At 45.5% G+C, this 21,892-nt stretch overlaps 1 protein-coding gene across 2 annotated transcripts in view; it reads left to right on the forward strand.

Annotated features, from left to right (window-relative positions):
* LOC145340863 (anoctamin-7-like) overlaps positions 1–21,892 on the forward strand; it is a 136,245-nt gene that overhangs the window by 65,585 nt on the left and 48,768 nt on the right. The window contains exons 12-17 of one of the 2 annotated variants that reach the window (XM_080185329.1): positions 2,575–2,718; positions 3,810–3,947; positions 6,829–6,927; positions 7,863–7,965; positions 12,339–12,450; positions 18,568–18,622. In XM_080185329.1, coding sequence (XP_080041455.1) covers positions 2,575–2,718; positions 3,810–3,947; positions 6,829–6,927; positions 7,863–7,965; positions 12,339–12,450; positions 18,568–18,622 — 651 coding nt within the window. The remainder of the gene's footprint in view (positions 1–2,574; positions 2,719–3,809; positions 3,948–6,828; positions 6,928–7,862; positions 7,966–12,338; positions 12,451–18,567; positions 18,623–21,892) is intronic. The other variant, XM_080185330.1, reaches the window with a different exon arrangement.

The following is a 21,892-nucleotide window of genomic DNA, read 5'->3' on the forward strand; positions in this document are numbered from 1 at the left end:
GCCGGTTAGTTTAACTTCTGTAGTTGGAAAAATGCTTGAATCTGTCATCAAAGAAGAAATAGCAGGAACCTGGAAAGGAATGGTTTGATAGAGCAGACGCAGCACAGATTCGTTAACGGGAAGTCGTGTTTGACAAATTTATTGGAATTCTATGAGGATGTGACTAGTGCGGTAGACAGAGGGGAACCAGTGGATGTGGTGTTTTTAGATTTTCAAAAGGCGTTTGATAAGGTGCCTCACAAAAGGTTGCTTCAGAAGGTTAGGGTGCATGGAGTTGGGGGTAAGGTGTTAGCATGGATAGAGGATTGGTTGTCTAATAGGAGGCAGAGAGTTGGTATCAATGGGTGCTATTCTGATTGGTGGTTGGTGACTAGTGGAGTGTCGCAGGGATCGGTGCTGGGGCCTCAGCTATTTACCATTTATATAGATGATCTGGAGGAGGGGGCTGAGTGTAGGGTAACGAAATTTGCTGATGACACAAAGATGAGTGGAAAAGCAAATTTGTACGGAGGGTGCGGAAAGTCTGCAGAGGGATCTGGATAGGCTGAGCGAGTGGGCGAGGACCTGGCAGATGGAGTATAATGTTAGCAAGTGTAAGCTTATCCACTTTGGCAGAAATAATAGTAGGAGGGATTACTATTTAAAGGGCGAAAAGCTGCAGCACGCTATGGTGCAGAGGGACCTGGGGGTCCTTGTGCATGAGTCGCAAAAACCCAGTCTGCAGGTGCAGCAGGTGATCAAGAAGGTGAATGGAATGCTGGCCTTCATAGCGAGGGGGATAGAATATAAAAGTAGGGAGGTCTTGCTGCAACTGTACAGGGCACTGGTGAGGCTGTAGCTGGAGTACTGTGTGCAGTTTTGGTCGCCGCACTTGCGCAAGGATATTTTGGCCTTGGAGGGAGTGCAGAGGAGGTTCACTAGGCTGATACCGGAGATGAAGGGGTTTGACTATGGAGAGAGACTAAATAGACTGGGTCTGTACTCGTTGGAGTTTAGAAGGATGAGGGGGGATCTTATAGAGATGTATAAGATAATGAAAGGGATGGATAGGGTAGAAGTAGAGAGATTCTTCCCGCTCAGAAAGAATAGCAGGACTAGAGGGCACAGCCTCAAGATAAGGAGGGGGGGGGTGCAGTTTAGAATGGAGTTGAGGAGGAACTTCTTCACTCAAAGGGTGGTGAATCCCTGGAATTCTCTGCCCGTTGAAGTGGTGGAGGTTGCCTCGCTAAATATATTTAAGTCACGGTTAGATAGGTTTTTGACAGACAAGGGAATTAAGGGTTATGGGGAGAAAGCGGGAAAGTGGAACTGATCCACTTCAGATCAGCCATGATCTTATTGAATGGTGGGGCAGGCTCGAAGGGCTCGATGGCCTACTCCTGCTCCTATTTCTTATGTTCTTGTGTACCACCTCCCATAAATTAACTTAACATTTAAAGAAAAAAATGATCCCTCAGTGTTGGGGCATACAGCTTGTGTACCTGGCACTGCTCCAGCTCTGAAATTCATATAACACCTTGCTTATTTGTATTTTAGGCAGAACATCTTTTTGGTTTAACGGCATCCCGTTAGTGGCAAATACTACTCTTGTTGTTCCTGTATAATGTGAAAGAGCTAGTTTCACCTGTCGCTCAGATTTGAGATAGGATTTCAGTGCTGGTGTGATGCCAGGTACATAGATGGTATATTCCAATGATTGATGGATCATATCAAACAGCACATCACCATGTCTGTTCATAATAGGTGGTGTATTCACCATACTCAACTAGTCTTTGTAGCCTCACACAAACTAGTATAGCATTAACAGAGCATCAGAATAGCAGTAGGCCATTCGTAGAAACATAGAAAATCAGAGCAGAAGTAGGCCATCTGGCCCTTTGAGCCTGCTCCATCATTCAATGATCGCAGCTGATTCTCTATCTCAACACCATACTTAAGAGCTCTCCACTTACGCCTTGACACCTTTAGAGTCTAGAAATCTATTTGTTTCTTAAATATATTCAGCAACTTGATCTCCACAGCTTTCTGTGTAGAGAATTCCACAGGTTCACCAACATTCAAGTGAAGAAATTCCTCCTCATCTCAGTCCTAAATGGTCTCCCCCATATCCTGAGACTGTGACTCCTTGTTCTGGCCCAGCTCTGTTGGAATTTTATACATTTCAATCAGATTTTATACTTTCCAACAATTGGATCATGGCTGGTCTGTAACTCAACTCCATCTACCCAACTTGCATCTGTAACCCTTCATACCTAACAAATATCCATCATTTCCATTTTGAAATTTTTAATTCACTCCTTTTTGGGGGAATTCCAGTTTTCCACTACCCATTGTGTGAAGAGTGCTTTCTGCCATCAGACCCAAAGGCCCAATTTCTAATTTTAAAATAATGCCCCTTCTTCTGGATTCCCCCACCAAGGAAATAGGATTGATAGAAAGAAACTATCAAATTCTTTAGCCAATCTTAAATCCCTCAATTAGATCACCCTAAATGTTCCATACAGCAGGATATGAATTAATGTATTGAAAAATATAGGTACATTGTTGACCATCCATATATCTCCCTTCCACCAGGTGAGCCAGCTGTTCGACAATGGGGGCACCGTGTTCTTCAGTATCTTCATGTCACTGTGGGCGGTAACATTCCTCGAATACTGGAAGAGAAAAAGTGCTATCATGGCCCATAAGTGGGACAGCCTCAACTATGAGGAGACTGAGGTAGAAGAGGGTTCAAGCAAGCAAAACACCCCAAAGTTTAGCCGAATCCCCAAACACCTAATGTGACAGCAGTCTCACTTCAGAATCCAACAACCCAAATCCCACTCCAGAGACCTGTGCTCACAATTGAGGCTGATAAGTCTTGGTGCAGTATGGAAGCAGTGTTGTCATGTCACTGGGAGTACTGTAGGACTGCTGCACTATCAGAGATGCTGGCTGGAATTTTACTATCCTGCCTGCCATGGGAATTGGAGCAGGCGAGAGGTGGCACATGGGAAGATCCATTGGCCTTGGATAGGATTTTCCGGCCTCTGGTCGAGCGAAGCTTTAAAATCCTGCCTGATGTCTTTAGAATAAGACAATAAACTAAGACCTCCACTTCCCTCTTGGCCTAAGCATAAAATCCCATCATTTTGCAAAAGAGAATTCCCTCTGGTGTGTTTTGTTGTTGTATTTGTTTTTATCCCTCAGTTAACATCACTAAACGATGTTATCTCATCATTATTATCTTGCTGTATGTGGAAACTTGCTGCACCTAAGTTGGTTGATGTGTTTTCGCATATCACAACAGCAGTAACTTCACAAGTACTTCACTGACATGGGAATGCTTTGGGATGTTCTAAACTTGCGAATGACATTGCTGAGATGCAAGTGTTTGTTTAAGAATGAAACGAGAAAGGTTGTGACAGTGTTTGCTGCCGAGTGTTTAACAACAGCCCGCCTCCAGCCGTGAACTCAATGTTTCCATCACTATTCTGGTGAAAAGTGATGAAGTGTTGGGCTGGAGTTTAAGCGGCCTCTCCCTGCCAAGCTCCCCCCCCCACCCCCCCTCTCCGCCCTCCACCGTCCCCCACCCTACCTGCCTCCCTCAACCTGTCAAATATAAAATCCAGCCGGTTAGTCCTAGTTCCCGCTTCACAGATTGCTTTCTAAGTCTTCCCAAAGCTCTTTTGTTTTTATTTAAGTATTGAATTGATTTCAAAGCTGCGATTGGGAAAGCCCCAAATATCTTGTCAATTGCGTATTTACATTGCGCTGATCTCAGCTCCATTCTGAAAGGTTAATTTGTTTTGGGGGGGTTTCCATTTCAGGAGCGCCCCAGTCCTGAGTTTTCTGCTGTGGCTCCTATGACAATACGGAATCCAGTCACAGGGGTGGAGGAGCCGTACTTCCCTGAAAAGGACAGGGTGCAGCGAGTTATCGCAAGCTCCATTGTGATTCTGATCCTGGTAGGAAGGTCACTCATTAAATTAGACGCACATTCTTTGATTTTTCCTTCTCCACTTGGTCTGTTTCTTCTCTGCTTCATTCCAGTCATGGGGGTGATTTTCTGGCTGCATTGTGCTGGGGTCGGAGAATCACGGGGTAGGGGACCACCACTTCCAGCGCTGGGATTCTCCCACCTCTCTCAGAACTAGTGCAAAGCTCTGCATTCTTCTAACAGATAGCTAAGTGTGGGGAGACTGCGATTCGATTCGTGCCGGACCCGAAATGACACTTGATAATTTTTTGGGGAAATTGTGCCCATGGAATTTTACAGCACAGAAAGAGGTCCTTTGGTCTATTATGGCTACTCTGGCCATCAGGTAACGGTTTATTCTAATCCCATTTTCCAGCATTTAGTCTGTAGCCTTGTATGCTATAGCATTTTGAGTGCTCATCTAAATAAGTTTATAAATGTTGTGAGAGTGCCAGCCTCTACACCCTCTCAGGCAGAGAGTTCGATTCCCACCGCCCTCTGGATAATTTCGTCAAATTCTCTCTCAATCTCCTGGTCCTTCCCACAAATCTATGGAATTTGACCCTTTTGCTAAGGAGAAAATTTACTTTCTATCCATGCCATCTACATCCCCTATAATTCTATACACCTCAGGTGTTTTGGTGTTTTAAGAACTGGTGGTTTGGTTGAAAGGGATTTTCGCTGTATTAATTCATCAAGTTCACATTTACAGAAAAGGAAAAGAAAGCACAAGAAAGAAAAAGTGTTTGGACCATTTTCAAAAACTTAAATGTGCAAGGACACAACAGCCACATGGGTAAAACTGCCACATCTTTCCTAGGTTTCCTTCAACAGCTGTGTGTTGGCAGCAGTCACACTGCCGGATGCTGCTTTTCACTGTCTACCATGCTGTTTCTCTCTGGAGACAGCAGGCCACCTGGGGCGGGAGTGACCATGACATTGCAGTGGTCACTGTTCTTTATATTCATCGGTGGGATGCCAGCTTTGCTGGCTGGGCCAGTATTCATTTTCCACTCCTATTACGTAGCAGCTAAAGCTGGAATGTTATCTACCTGGTTGTGGGCCTGGACTGCTTCCATATCTGAGGAGCTGCAGCAATCAGAATAATGCCAACAATGCAAGTTTGATTACTATTCTGACTAGGATAGATTGGGACCTGCTTCCTCATCCCACTCCTGACGGTGGAAGGCAACAGCAAACTACCACTGACCAAACCTGCCAAGAATGAAGCTTCAGTAGATTATAAATGTGAATAACAGAGTGATTCATGCCGGTCTCTCAGGCACATTCCGCATTGCAATCCTCTCACACTCAGTCATGTTTTTGGAGAGAGGTGAGTTGCTGGTAGGTGCAGGGTCTAAGCACACTGGTGAGCCTGGCTTCAGAGCCATTTTGTACGGGCACCCAAACCCACAGTGCACTGGGAGACCCCTTCCTTCTCCCCACGGACATCGGGACATCCCCCACTCATTGGCTGTATGTGTTCCCCCACCCCATCCCCGACATTGGTCTCTGACATTGGGATACTCTGGATGAGTTCCCCCTGCCTGACACCCTAAATGCCCCCCCATCATGACACCCAACATGATACATCCCTGCATGACCCCCCCCCCTTCCCTGTCATAGCCCCTACTCAGGCCCACCCACGGCACTGCCCCAATGTGTTGTCAGTGTGCCTGGTGGGAACTGCCCACTGGGCACCACCCACCCTGATCACCATCATGATAGTTCTCCACTAGTGGAGACCAGTAGTGATTCTCGCCGCTATTGTGCCATGCCTGAATGCTGGAGAATTCCATGTGCTGGGAGTTGAACGAGCTATATATATTTAAATACTACTTTAAATATGCTAATTGGCCTAATGCCCAGATCCGCCATTAGAAAGAGGCTGGGAAGATTGCAGATTGTTTGGCGCCAGGCACAAAACCGATTTTTTTTAAGGCCCTCACACTATTCTGTGGGATCAGCGCGACACGTCAAGGTCAGAGAATTGCCCCCGTTGTTTCTCCTCATCTCTAATTTAAATCTACTAGCCCTTATTCTAAAACTATGACCCCTCATTTGAGATTGTCCCACAAGAAGAAACATCCTCTTTATGTCTACTTTGTCAATTCCATTTATCAACTTACAAATCTCAATAGGGTCTCCCCCCATTCTTTTAAACTCTAGAGAATGGAATTTTACAGCACAGAAAGAGGCCCTTCGATCCATTATGTTGTGCTGGCCATCAAGCACCTATCTATTCTAATCCCATTTTCCAGCATTTAGCCTATAGCTTGTATACTATAGCATTTTGACTGCTTATCTAAATACTTTTTAAATGTTGTGAGTCTTCCTGCCTCTACCATCCTCTCAGGCAGTGAGTTCGATTCCTACCACCCTCTGGGTGAAAAAAGGTTTTCCTCAAATTCTTTCTCAATCTCCTGGCCCACTGATTGTTGATCCGTCTGCCTAAATTTCCTCTTCCCTTCGCAAGCGAAACCCCTCATCTCTGGAATCAATCTAGTGAACCTCTTCTTAACTGCCTCTAATGCCACTACATTCTTCCTTAAATAAGGGGACAAAAACTATACACAGTATTCTGGGTGCAATCTCACCAATGCCTTGTATAGTTTCAGCAATACTTTCTTACTTTTATGCTCTATTTCTTCAGCTATAAATGCCAAATGTAATATATGTATGAAAATAAATTACTGAAGAATTTATGTATGTATGTATATATATATGCACATATGATATACATATGAAAATTAAGGGAAATATATGTGTTTAATTAGTACAATTAATAAATCGTTGTGTGTTTTACTGACTATCTGGGTCTGGGTATCAACTCATCCCAAGGCTGAGCTGATTCTGATGTCTTTCTACAGGTTGCAGTGGTGGTCATCTTCCTAATATCTATCATTCTGTACCGAACCATAATTAGCATCCTCATATATAAGACAGGAAACGTCTTTGCCATGGCAACAGTGAGTCATTCACTCTCCAATGATAATGTATAAAGATAAGGAGTGAATCTGCATTTCTGTAGCACCTGTAACATCCCCAGGACACTCCCAAAGCCTTAGATGGCCAATGGAGCATGTTTCAGATGGGCACCCCTCTGCTCAGATGGGCCCTGCACCCTCAGATGGGGCCCCCTGCTCATTTGGCCCCCCATACTCAGGTGGCCCTCCCCTACTCAGGTGACCCCCCCACACAGGTGCTCCCCTCAGATGGGCCCTGCACCCTCAGATGGGGCCCCCCTTAATGCTTCCCCCCTCAGATGGCCCCCCCCCCCCAGATGAGCCCCCCTTCAGATGGGGCCCCCTCCTGTGCACCCACCCCTCTGCCTCCCCCGTGTGCCCCCCCGCATGCACCCCCTGCCTCCCTGCGCGCGCCCTGCCCCCTATGCCTGTCCCCTTCTCCACATGTGTTTCCCCCCCCCACACGTTCCCCCCCCATCTCCCGTAAAGGTGCAAGAGCTGGCGCCCACTCTTGTGTGCACCCATTCTTGCACCTTTACAGTATTTCCTCTCAGGAGCTTGCTGGGTGTGATGATTTCAGTTCATGGTGCCATCATGTTACATACACTTTGTCCGATGTCTGTTTTGCTGCTGTCTGAGATCCATTGGATTCAGGGTGTCAAGAAATTGCTACAGTCATATTCACATTTAAAGTGACAGTCGGATAGAGCATGGCCAGAACCTGGATCAAGGGATAATGGTGGAGCAAAGAAAGGACCCACAGGGGTAGGGTCAACCAAGGGCCACTTGGGGAAGAATGAGGCCTCCATTTATTTTTGATTATAACTTTCTATATGTTAAATTGATATCTCCTTGTATTCAGATAAGTGTGGGTTACATAGTATCTCTTTCTAGTATGTAGTTTTTATCTAATCTATATTGTATTTTGTTCTCACCAGGCTCCAAGGATTGCGAGTTTAACGGGATCGTTAGTTAACCTCCTGTTGATTCTCCTCATGGCCCGGGTTTATACATCACTCGCCCATCTCCTGACTAAATGGGGTAAGCTCCACCTTGATGTACATAGCTGACTGATATAGAGTGAGGAACTATGATATTGATTCTCCAGGTCAATCAGATGACCATAGATTGTCACTCCAAACTGCACACCCTGCGGAAGGCTGTGTATGCCCTTTTCTATTATAGTCTTGTCACATGTTTTCCGATTTGAAGTCTTCTATGTCTTTCTATACCCAGGATTGAACGCAGTGCTCCAAATGGGACCTGACTAGAGCTTTGTGCTTTGTTGGATCATTGCTATATTTTCTGGATGGTGAAGATAATTGGAATGGAGGATGGCCTTCCCTTGATTCTTGAAGAACAAGAGAAGGTCCACAAAACCCAAACACTTTGCTTATCCTTCGCTTCGGCAGCACATATGCTAAAATTGGAACAATACAGAGAAGATTATTCACCATACAAAAAAGTAATGGATGGGGTCAATAATTCTGAAAAAGCAAATCTGTAACAGTCAGATTGGCTGCCAATTCTTGCAAGGGAACTTTTTTCCTGGACTAAACAACAACTTAATAGTCAAAATTTAAAATTCAGTTTGCAGGTGAGAAAGTGGATTCCCAGACTAACATTCTGGAATTAAACAAAGGAAATTACATAGGCGTGAGGACAGATTTGGCCCAAGTAGAGTGGGCAGGAAGGCCAAAAGGTAGGACAGTGGATGAGCAGCGGTAGTTGTTTAAGGAGATGCTCAATATATTCCAGAGAGGAAGAAAGATACCAAGGGGGAGTAAAAAACATCCATGGCTAAACAAGAAGGTCAAGGACAACATAAAGACAAATACTAAGATATACCATATTGCAAAGGCCAATGGCAGACTGGAAGATTGGGAAATTTTCAAACATGAACATAGGATATTAAAAAAGAAATAGAAAGAGCTAATGTAAATTACAAAAGAAAACTAGTGCAAAATATCGAGAAGGATCGCAAAAGCTTCTATAGGTATATGAAAGGGAAGAGTCACAAGGATGAATGTTGGTCCCTTGGAAGATGAAACCAGAGAGTTAATAGTGGGGAACACTGAAATGGCACAGATGCTAAATCAATATTTTGCGTCAGTTTTCACAGTGGAGTATACTAGTACTATTCCCATAGGAATGGGCAAGTCAGAGGTAGTGGAAAGGGTAGAACTTAGAACAATCAACATCAATATGGAAAAGGTATTCAGCAAACTATTGGGATTGAGGGCAGATAAGTTCCCTGGCCCTGATGGCCTCCATTCTAGGGTATTAAAGGAAGTGATGGTGAAGATAATGGATCCATTGGTTATAATATTCCAAAATTCTCCGGACACAGGAAAGACTTCAGTGGATTGGAAAAATGTTAATGTAATGCCCTCATTCAAAAAGGGAGGGAGGCAAAATGTGGGAAATTACCGATCAGTTAATTTAATTTCTGTTGTTGGAAAAGTCTTAGAATCAATTATCAGGACATTTGGAAATCAAAATGCTATCCATCAGAGTCAGCATGATTTTATGAAGGGCAAATCATGTTTGACTAATTTGCAAGAGTTCTTCGAGGATGTAACAAGCAAAGTGGATAATGGGAATCCTGTTGATATAGTATATCTGGGCTTCTGGAAGGCATTTGATAAGGTGTCACACAAAAGATTAATTCACAAGGTTAGATCACATGAGATTAGGAGTAATTTATTAGCTTGGGTAGGTGACTGGCTGATAGACAGAATAAAAAGTCTGACAACACCAGGTTTAAGTCCAACCGATTTATTTGATAGTAAACTCACTAGCTTTTGGGTTTGTCCCTTCATCAGGTGAATGGAGAGTTCACCTGATGAAGGGACAAACCCGAAAGCTAGTGAGTTTACTATCAAATAAATCGGTTGGACTTAAACCTGGTGTTGTCAGACTTTTTAATGTGTTTACCCAGTCCAACGCCGGCATATCCACATCATGATAGACAGAAGACAGAGAATTGGGATAAATGTTTATTTTTCTGGATGGCAAGAAGCAACCAGTGGGATGCCGCAGTGTTCGGTCCTTGGGTCCCAGTTATTTACAATCTATATTAATGACTTGGATACAGGGGTAGAAAGCTCAATAGTCAAATTTGCAGATGACACCAAAATAGGGGGGGCCAGTAAGTTGCAATGAGAAAATAAGAACCTTACAAATGGACATCAATAAGTTAAGCGGTGGGCTAAAATGCTACAGATGGAATTTAATGTGGACAAGTGTGAGGTCATGCACCTTGGTCAGAAGAATGGAAAGACAACTTATATCTAAATGGGGAGAGACTTTGGGGTGCTCATGTGCAGAGGAATCTGGGTGTCCTCATTCATGAGTCAAAGAAAATTAGCATACAGGTACAGCAGATAATAAAGAAAGTGAATGGAATGTTGCATTTATAGCTGAAGGAGTAGAATATGAAGGTAAGGAAGTATTGTTGCAACTATACAAGGCATTGGTGAGGCCGCACCTCACCAATGTGAGGTGCACAGTTTTAGAATCATAGAATCATAGAAAAACTACAGCACAAACAGGCCCTTCAGCCCACAAGTTGCTCCGATCTTATCTCTACCTACTAGGCTTACCTATAACCCTCAATCCTATTAAGTCCCATGTACTCATCCAGAAGTCTCTTGAAAGACCCTAATGAATTTGCCTCCACCACCACCGACGGCAGCCGATTCCACTCACCCACCACCCTCTGAGTGAAAAACCTACCCCTGATATCTCCTCTGTACCTTAAACCTGCGTCCTCTTGTGGCAACCATTTCAGCCCTGAGGAAAAGCCTCTGAGAGTCCACCTGATCAATACCTCTCATCATCTTATACACCTCTATCAGGTCTCCTCTCAGCCTTCGTCTCTCTAAGGAGAAAAGATCGAGCTCTCTCAACCTATCCTCATAAGGCATGCCACCCAATCCAGGTAACATCCTCGTAAATCTCCTCTGCACCCTTTCAATGGCTTCCACATCCTTCCTGTAATGAGGCAACCAGAACTGAGCACAGTACTCCAGGTGGGGTCTGACCAGGGTCTTATAAAGCTGCAGCATTATCTCCCAATTCCTAAACTCAATCCCTCGATTGATGAAGGCCAGTACACCATACACCTTCACATCCTTTACCTGCGAGGCCGATTTAAGAGTCCTATGGACCTGGGCTTCAAGGTCCTTCTGATCTTCTACACGGCTAAGAGTCTTACCCTTGATATTATACTCCTTCATCCCATTTGACCTGCCAAAATGGACCATTACACATTTATCCGGGTTGAAGTCCATCTGCCACTTCTCCATCCTATCTATGTCACGCTGCAACTCCTGACATCCCTCAGTTTTGGTCCCCTTATCTGAGGAAAGATGAAATGGCATTGAAGGCAGTTTAGAGGAGGTTCACTAGATTGATTCCAGCGATGAGGGGTTTGTCGTATGAAGAGAGATTGAATAGTTTAGGTGTATACACTCTGGAATTTAGAAGAATGAGGGGAGGTTAAATTGAGGTATACAAGATGATAAGGTGTATGGATAAAGTAGAGATGGAGCAGATGCTTCCACTGGTGGGACATTCTAAAATGAGAGGTCATAGTTTTAGGATAAGGGATAGCAAATTTAAAACAGAGTTGATGAGTAACTACTTCTCCCAAAAGATTGTGAATCTGTGGAATTCGCTTCACCAAAGTGCAGTGGATGCTGGGGCAGTGAGTAAGTTTAAGGAGGAGTTAGACAGATTTTTAATTGGTAATGGGTTGAAGGGTTATGGGAAGAAGGCAGGAAAATGGGGATGAGGAGCATATCATCCATGATCAATTGGCAGAGCAGACTTGATGGGCCAAATGGCCTAATTTTGCTCCTATACCTTATAAGCTTATGAATAGCCACTTAAACCCCAAATGGCTGCCCTTTCTAAGTCTTAAGTTTATTTATTATTGTCACAAGTGGGCTTACATTAACACTGCAATGAAGTTGTTGTGAAAATCCCCTAGTCGCCACATTCCGATGCCTGTTCGGGTACACCGAGGGAGAATTTAGCGTAGTCGATGCAGCTAACCAGCCCGTCTTTCAGACTGTGGGAAGAAACCGGAGCACCCGGAGGAAAACCGCACCAACATGGGGAGAGCGTACAAACTCCACACAGGCAGTGACCCAGGCCGGGTAACAAACCAGGGTCCCTGATGTTATGAGGCAGCAGTACTAACCACTGTGCCACCTAACTGCAGTTGTAGGAATGTTGGACATTGAGGAGACTGTGATCCTGAGTAAGTGGGTTCCCTGGGTTTGGATTAAACAATATTGTATGCGAGCGAGAGCTGGAGAAGTGAGCCTGATAAGCAGGAAATACATATCTTTTTTATCTTTGTAATACCTGGGATGTTTTGAGTCTCTTTGTTTCATCTGTTCCAGAAATGCACAGGACTCAGTCAAAATACGAAGATGCATTTGTCTTCAAGGTGTTTATTTTCCAGTTCACCAACTTCTATTCCTCACCAATCTACATTGCTTTCTTCAAAGGCCGGTAAGCAGCAATTCCCCTGTTCAGGCGAATTAATGTCAAGTTACTTTGGATTTTTCTCTGTATTCTCTCCTCGCAAATATGCCGACCTTTGCTGGGATATGGTTCCGGGTTCTGACTGAGATTTTGACCAGGTGTAATGAAAACAATGCGGTCAGAGGCTGATGTGAACACAGACGAATGGCCTGTTCATGTTCTAGATTCTGTAAAACAATAAGGAGGACACATTCTGTGGTTAGGTTGGCTCCCACTCCTTCAAACAAGCTTGTGCCTAGTGAGGCTCACCATTGATAATCAAACCTCACAGTCCCAGCCCTCTTTGTGAAACTTGCATTGGGTTGAACAGTTGCATTGGAAGGATCAGATTTCTTCAGTCCTTGAGTGCAAAGTATCAGATGAGTGAAGCAGTAGAATCATAGAACCAAACAGCACAGAAAGAGGCCATTGTGCCTGTACTGTCTCATTAAAAGCTATTCAGTTAGTCCCACTTCCTTGCCCTTTCCGCATAGCCTTGTAGAATATTTCCCTTCAAGTGCTTCCACTTTTGAATGTCGCTATGGAATCTGTTTCCATTAATGGTTCTGGCCCTGCCTTCCAACAATGTTTAGGACCATGAGGGGCCTGGACAGAGCAGACAGAAAAACTGTTCGCATTGATTTAAGGACCATGAACGAGAGGACACCAATTCATGGGGACTGGTGAAAGAAGCAATGCCCACATGAGGAAAAACATTTTGTACGGAGCATGTGGTTAGGATGTACAACACACTGCTACAGAGTGAGGCGGTTAGGGTGTACAACACACTGCTACAGAGCGAGTGGTTAGGGTGTACAACACACTGCTACAGAGCGAGCGGTTAGGATGTACAACACACTGCTACAGAGCGAGTGGTTAGGATGTACAACACACTGCCAGAGAGCGAGTGGTTAGGGTGTACAACACACTGCTACAGAGTGAGGCGGTTAGGGTGTACAACACACTGCTACAGAGCGAGTGGTTAGGGTGTACAACACACTGCTACAGAGCGAGCGGTTAGGATGTACAACACACTGCTACAGAGCGAGTGGTTAGGATGTACAACACACTGCCAGAGAGCGAGTGGTTAGGGTGTACAACACACTGCTACAGAGCGAGCGGTTAGGATGTACAACACACTGCCAGAGAGCGAGTGGTTAGGATGTACAACACACTGCTACAGAGCGAGTGGTTAGGGTGTACAACACACTGCTACAGAGCGAGTGGTTAGGATGTACAACACACTGCTACAGAGCGAGTGGTTAGGATGTACAACACACTGCTACAGAGCGAGTGGTTAGGGTGTACAACACACTGCTACAGAGCGAGTGGTTAGGATGTACAACACACTGCTACAGAGCGAGTGGTTAGGGTGTACAACACACTGCTACAGAGCGAGTGGTTAGGATGTACAACACACTGCTACAGAGCGAGTGGTTAGGATGTACAACACACTGCTACAGAGCGAGTGGTTAGGATGTACAACACACTGCCACAGAGCGAGTGGTTAGGATGTACAACACACTGCTACAGAGTGAGTGGTTAGGGTGTACAACACACTGCTACAGAGCGAGTGGTTAGGGTGTACAACACACTGCTACAGAGCGAGTGGTTAGGATGTACAACACACTGCTACAGAGCGAGTGGTTAGGATGTACAACACACTGCTACAGAGCGAGTGGTTAGGATGTACAACACACTGCCACAGAGCGAGTGGTTAGGATGTACAACACACTGCTACAGAGCGAGCGGTTAGGATGTACAACACACTGCCAGAGAGCGAGTGGTTAGGATGTACAACACACTGCTACAGAGCGAGTGGTTAGGATGTACAACACACTGCCAGAGAGCGAGCAGTTAGGGTGTACAACACACTGCTACAGAGCGAGTGGTTAGGGTGTACAACACACTGCTACAGAGTGAGCAGTTAGGGTGTACAACACACTGCCACAGAGCGAGTGGTTAGGGTGTACAACACACTGCCACAGAGCGAGCGGTTAGGATGTACAACACACTGCCACAGAGTGAGCGGTTAGGGTGTACAACACACTGCCACAGAGCGAGCGGTTAGGGTGTACAACACACTGCTACAGAGCGAGTGGTTAGGATGTACAACACACTGCCACAGAGCGAGCGGTTAGGGTGTACAACACACTGCCACAGAGCGAGCGGTTAGGGTGTACAACACACTGCCATTGAGCGAGTGGTTAGGGTGTACAACACACTGCTACAGAGCGAGTGGTTAGGATGTACAACACACTGCCACAGAGCGAGCGGTTAGGGTGTACAACACACTGCCACAGAGTGAGCGGTTAGGGTGTTCAACACACTGCCATTGAGCGAGTGGTTAGGGTGTACAACACACTGCCACAGAGTGAGCGGTTAGGGTGTTCAACACACTGCCATTGAGCGAGTGGTTAGGGTGTACAACACACTGCCACAGAGTGAGCGGTTAGGGTGTACAACACACTGCCACAGAGCGAGCGGTTAGGATGTACAACACACTGCCACAGAGTGAGCGGTTAGGGTGTTCAACACACTGCCATTGAGCGAGTGGTTAGGGTGTACAACACACTGCCACAGAGTGAGCGGTTAGGGTGTACAACACACTGCCACAGAGCGAGCGGTTAGGATGTACAACACACTGCCACAGAGCGAGTGGTTAGGGTGTACAACACACTGCCACAGAGCGAGCGGTTAGGGTGTACAACACACTGCCACACAGCGAGCGGTTAGGGTGTACAACACACTGCCACAGAGCGAGGCGGTTAGGGTGTACAACACACTGCTACAGAGCGAGCGGTTAGGGTGTACAACACACTGCTACAGAGCGAGTGGTTAGGGTGTACAACACACTGCTACAGAGCGAGTGGTTAGGGTGTACAACACACTGGCATAGAGTGGTGGTGCTGGAGGCAGGATCAATTATGTCTCTTCTGCAATCTGAAACACTGAAAACCAACATCCACCATTGCTCTCTGCGCTCTGTCCCACGCAGCCACCGTCCCTTGTGCCCCTTGTATCAGCTCTGATGAAGGGTCATCCAGACTCAAAACATTGGGTCTATTCTCACCCCACAGATGTTGTCAGACCTGCTGAGATTTTCCAGCATTTTCTGTTTTTTGCCCCTTGAATCCCATTGGCCTATAATTTTGTCAGTAGGAAGTCTCACAACACCAGGTTAAAGTCCAACAGGTTTACTTGATAGTAAACACCACAAGCTTTCAGAACACTATTCTTTCATCAGGTGAGTGGAGAGTTCTGTTCAGAGACAGGACATAAAAAGGCACACACAGTTTACTGATTAGAATGTGAGTCTTTACAGCTAATCTGCTATTCAAGTCTTAAAGGTGCAGACAATGTGAGTGGAGATAGCATTAAGCATATGTTAAAGAGATGTGTATTATCTCCAGACAGGACAGTAAGTGAGATGTTGCAAGTTCAGGCAAGTCATGGGGATTACAGATAGTGAGACATGAACCCAAGATCCTGGTTGAGGCTGTCCCCATGTGTGCGGAACTTGGCTATCAGTCTCTGCTCAGTGACTCTGCACTGTCGTGTGTCATGAAGGCTGCCTTAGAGAACGTTTACCCAAAGATCAGAGACTGAATGCCCGCGACCGCTGAAGTGTTCGCCAACAGGAAGGGAACAGTCTTGCCTGGTGATTATCGAGCAATGTTCACTCGTGCATTGTCGTAGCATCTGCATGGTCTCCCCAGTGTACCATGCCTCAGGACATCTTTCCTGCAGCGTATCAGGTAGACAACATTGGCCGAGTTGCAAGAGTATGTGCCGTGTACCTGGTGGATGGTGTTCTCATGTGAGATGAGGGCATCCATGTCGATGATCCAGCATGTCTTGCAGAGGTTGCTGTGGCAGGGTTGTGTGGTGTTGTGGTCACTGTCCTCCTGAAGGTTGGGTAGTTTGCTATGGACAATGGTCCGTTTGAGGTTGTGCAGTTGTTTGAAGGCAAGAAGTGAGGGTGTGGGGATGGCCCTGGCGAGATGTTCGTCTTCATCAGTGACATGTTGAAGGCTCTAGAGAAGATGTCGTAGCTTCTCCGCTCCGGGGAAGTACTGGATGACGAAGGGTACGCTGTCCACTGTGTCCCATGTTTGTTTTCTGAGGAGGTCAGTGCGGTTTTTTGCTGTGGTGCGTTGGAACTGTCAATTGATGAGTCGAGTGCCATATCCTGTTCTTATGAGGGCATCTTTCAGCATCTGGAGATGTCTGTTGTGATCCTCCTCATCTGAGCAGATCCTGTGTATAAGAAGGGCTTGTCTGTAGGGGATGGCTTCTTTAACGTGTTTAGGGTGGAAGCTGGAAAAATGGAGCATTGTGAGATTGTCTGTGGGCTTGCGGTACAGTGAGGTGCTGAGGTGACCGTCCTTAATGGAGATGCGTGTGTCCAAGAATGCTACTGATTCTGGAGAATAGTCCACGGTGAGTCTGATGGTGGGATGGAATTTGTTGATATCATCATATAGTTGTTTCAGTGATTGTTCACCATGAGTCCAAAGGAAGAAAATGTCATCGATGTATCTAGTGTATAGCACTGCTTAAAGGTCCTGTGCTGTGAAGGAGTCTTGTTCAAGCCTGTGCATGAAGGTGTTGGCATACTGAGGTGCGAATTTGGTCCCCATGGCTGTTCTGTGTGTCTGGATGAAGAATTGGTTGTTGAAGGTGAAGACATTGTGGTCCAGGAACCACAGAGTTCGCCACAGCAAAAAACCACACCGACCCCCTCAGAAGACAAACATGGGACACGGTGGACAGAGTACCCTTCATCATCCAGTACTTCCCCGGAGCGGAGAAGCTACGACATCTTCTCCAGAGCTTTCAACATGTCATTGATGAAGACAAACATCTCGCCAGGGCCATCCCCACACCCCCATTTCTTGCCTTCAAACAACTGCACAACCTCAAACAGACCATTGTTCGCATCAAACTACCCAGCCTTCAGGAGAACAGTGACCACAACACCACACAACCCTGCCACAGCAACCTCTGCAAGACATGCCGGATCATCAACATGGATGCTGTCATCTCACGTGAGAATACCATCCACCAGGTACACGGCACATACTCTTGCAACTTGGCCAACGTTGTCTACCTAATACGCTGCAGGAAATGATGTCCCAAGGTATGGTACATTGGGAAGACCATGCAGACGCTACAACAATGGATGAATGAACACCACTCGACAATCACCAGGCAAGACTGTTCCCTTCCTGTTGGCGAATACTTCAGCGATCACGGGCATTCAGCCTCTGATCTTCGGGTAAACGTTCTCCAAGACGGCCCTCACGACATATGACAGCGCAAGGTTGCTGAGCAGAAACTGATAGCCAAGTTCCGCACACAAGGATGGCCTTAATCGGGATCTTGGGTTCATGTCACACTATCTGTAACCCCCATGACTTGCCTGAACTTGCAACATCTCGCTAACTGTCCAGTCTGGAGACAATACACATCTCTTTAACCTATGCTTAATGCTATCTCCGCTCACATTGTCTGCACCTTTAAGACTTGAAAAGCAAATTAGCTGTAAAGACTTGCATTCTAATCAGTATTCTATAAACTGTGTGTGTCGTTACATGCTCTGTTTGTGATCAGAACTCTCCACTCACCTGACGAAGGAACAGCATTCCAAAAGCTAGTGGCGTTTACTACCAAATAAACCTGTTGGACTTTAACCTGGTGTAGTGAGACTTCTTACTCTGTTTACTCCAATCCAACGCCGGCATCTCCACATCATGATTACCATCCACACTATAATTTTGTCGGCAGGTCTGTTAAGTAGTTCTTTGTAAAAAGATTTTGAAAGTCCATAACCATCAACCATTCTGCCCTTTATGATACTTCATCAATAACTGCCACAAAATACCGAGATTTCTACTTTTCTGTTTTAGTGTAACTGTTGCTGTCACCTTATTTTAACAATGACTAGAGAGATGTATATGTTAATTTTTTGTGGGTTGAATGTGGAGGCAGTAAAATCCGAAGGGTGTCCTTTTTCTAGAATATCTGAATTCTCAGTTCTGTTTGATTTCCACACTCCTTGCCCGATTGCTGAACCTGTTCCCGTTCTGCTGTGTTCCTTAGGTTTGTTGGTTACCCTGGACACTATGGCTCGTTCTTTGGAATCAGAAACGAGAGTGTAAGTATCAGTCAACAACACTTTACAGAAATCACGGCAGTTCACCTCCAGGGCGCCCGTTCAACTGAATCACAATCCTGGGAGATGGGCAAGGCAGGAATATGGCATGATCCCAATAAGGCAGGCGGAGAAGGCACAGAAAATCCAACAGATTTCCAAGCCATACAGCCTGGTGTGGGAAATACGGGCCTGTGTGGTCCTGCCACGTCAGCCACCCATCCTCTTGACATGCACCAAGCACAATTTGGGAGGAATGTCTGGGATCATTCTATGATATCCTGGGAATCCAGCCCAGCTGGCCCTTCTTCAGCCCAATGGATCCCATGCCTATTAAGATCATGTGTAGATTCAGTGCAAAAACAAGGCAAAAGCCTGAGAAACCATTTGTTTTATGTGTTGTGCCCATTGCCTTCTGAGTTGGGGGTGTCAGAGCTTCTGGCTCCTTCCCTCCCTGGCAGTTCTGGGTTTCTAGTGCCCTTGTGCGTGGACACCTCGGTTGCCCCTTGACAGATGAGGCTGCCTGACATGGAATGCTGGGATTTGGGATCCTGGGATTTGGAACAATTGTCATTGCTGCCCAGGCAAAATTGTGCCCCACTATAACTTCAGTCTCATGGGATAAAAGGAGAGCTAGTTAAATGGGTGGAGAACTGGCTTTCCCATTGAAGACAGAGGGTAGCAGTGGAAGGGTATTTTTCTGGCTGGAAGCTTGTGACTAGTGGTGTTCCACAGGGCTCAGTACTGGGACCTCTGCTGTTTGTGATATTTCTAAATGATTTGGAAGAAGGTGTAACTGGTATGATCAGTAAGTTTGCAGACGACACAAAGATGGCTGGACTTGCAGATAGCGATGAACATTGTCAGAGAATACAGCAGAATATAAATAGGCTGGAAAATTAGGTGGAGAAGTGGCAGATGGAATTTAATCCAGATAATTGTGAAGTGATGCAATTTGGTAGAACTAATGTAGGGGGGAGTTATACAATAAATGGCAGAACCATCAGGAGTATAGGTGCACAGAGGGACCTGGGTGTGCAGGTCCACAGGTCCTTGAAGGGGCAACGCAGGTGGAGAAGGTGGTGAAGAAGGCATATGGTATGCTTGCCTTTATAGGACGGGGCATAGAGTATAAAAGTTGGCGTATGATATTGCAGCTATATAGGACGTTGGTTAGGCCACATGTGGAATACTGCATCCAGTTCTGGATGCCTCACTACCAGAAGGATGTGGAGGCTTTGGAGAGAGTTAAAAAAGGTTGACCAGGACGTTGCCTGGTATGGAGCGTTATGAGGGGAGATTGGGCAAACTGGGGTTTTTCTCCCTGGAAAGACGGAGGATGAGGGGTGACTTAATAGAGGTGTATAAAATTGTGAAGGGCACAGCATGAGTTACTCTCGGTTTTCTTCATTTTCTTCAACCTCACTACACTTGAAACCTAATCTCTTCCCAGGGGTTGTAAAGCATGGTGAAGCACACAATAGATCAAGAGCAACTTGATGATGTTTGAAACTAAAAGGCTTTATTGCCAACAGAGTGTTTAGATACAGGACAAACAAGGTATGAAGAAGTATGACTGCTCCTCTAGACTTCTGGCCTCTAACTGCCAACCCCTCCTCGACCCATGGTCCGCGCCCTCCTACCGATTGGCCCAGTTTCCCGCTGGAGCGATCCATAGGGTCCTTCTGGTCACGTTGTCCTTAGAACACAACCTTCCTTAAAGGGCCTTGCTACTACACTCTTCTTCCCCACAAAATCCAAAACACTCCGAAGGAGAAACAAAGAACAACATTAATCAGCACATCACAGGCTCTTGTACAAAAAGGGTATCCAGAAGAACCTTTGGAAAACTGATCAAAGGTTTAGTCTGTTAGAGCGCCTCAGTAAATGCAGATGAGCCTGCCACTGAAAAGGGCCAAACTGGAGAGATGAGAATGGCAGGCTATTGTCCAACACCACCACTTCCGGAATGCCATAGATGGCGAATATCTTCCTTAACTTGTCAATGGTGTAGCTGTTGTTGACTTCATCACGTGCACATCTAACCACTTGGAGTGTGTTCACTAATATAAGAAACATATGAGTCATAAATGGCCCAGTAAAATCTATGTGTAACTTTGTCCATGGCCTGGCCACTCCCAAAGATGCAAATTTTCTGGTGGTAGTAAAGCCTGTTCAGCTTTGTAACTGGGGAATTGACTAACCATCCATTCTATTGTTTTGTCAATGCCTGGCCAGCACACAAAACTCCTGCCTAGGGCTTTCACTCTACTTCAATCTGGGCGAGATTCATGCAATTCTTGTAACAGGAGAGTTCTACTTTGGGCTGGGACTATAATTCTGGACCCCCACAGCAACATTCAGAGATTATTTCTGACTTTGGTGGGGTTTTAACAATTGTGACTTCTCATAGTGTCACCTTACATGTGCGTCTTTTTTACCTTCGCCACTCCACAACTTGGTTTTTTGCCAAAACTGGCAAGGCGTCTGCCAAATGCAGGACCAGTATAATCTCTTGAGGAACCGGTGGTGATGCTGCTGTTTGTGGCAATGATAATTGACTCAGTGAGTCCGTGATATCTGTGCCCCAGGATGATGCTGAAAAGAATAATTGTAGGCTGCTAACAAAACAGCCCATCTCTGAATACTTGCAGAGGCAATTGGAGGCACTGGCTTATCTCCGCTGAATGGACCTAACAATGGCTGTGGTCTGAGGCTGTTGTAAAATGTTGGTCATAAATATATTAATGGAACTTCTTGACCGTGAGGATGACAGCCAAACTTTCCTTGTCTATTTGGGAATATTTCTTCTCCCCGTAAGACAACATTCCGGAAGCGAAAGCAATTGTCTTTTCTGCATCATCTGATATCCAGTGGGACAAAACAGCTCCCACTCTATACTGTGCAGCATTTTAGCTTACCATTAAAGTTTGTTTGGGTCAAACTGCAATAACAAGGCAGATGACTGCAGTGCCTGTTTAACTTCTGCAAAGGTTTTCTTCTATTTTTCTCCCCATTTTGATTTTTTTTTTAACAGATAGTGAAGTGAGGCTAAAATGGTAATAACATTTTTTAACAAATCTGCCATAGCAGTTGAACATGCCAAGAAGTGATTTCAGATCGGATACATCGTTTGGCTATGTGACCTCCTTGATGGGCTTTTACCTTTTCTCCAAGAGGACGTAGACTCTTCAAATCGACCCTGAATCCTAAATAGGTATTTTTTTCCGATTAAAATGTACATTTTCCCGCTTCAGCCTAAATCCTGCTTCC

Source organism: Carcharhinus amblyrhynchos, chromosome 3 (assembly GCF_965287045.1).
Source record: "Carcharhinus amblyrhynchos chromosome 3, sCarAmb.v2.hapA, whole genome shotgun sequence".
In the NCBI taxonomy this organism is placed as follows: domain Eukaryota; kingdom Metazoa; phylum Chordata; class Chondrichthyes; order Carcharhiniformes; family Carcharhinidae; genus Carcharhinus; species Carcharhinus amblyrhynchos.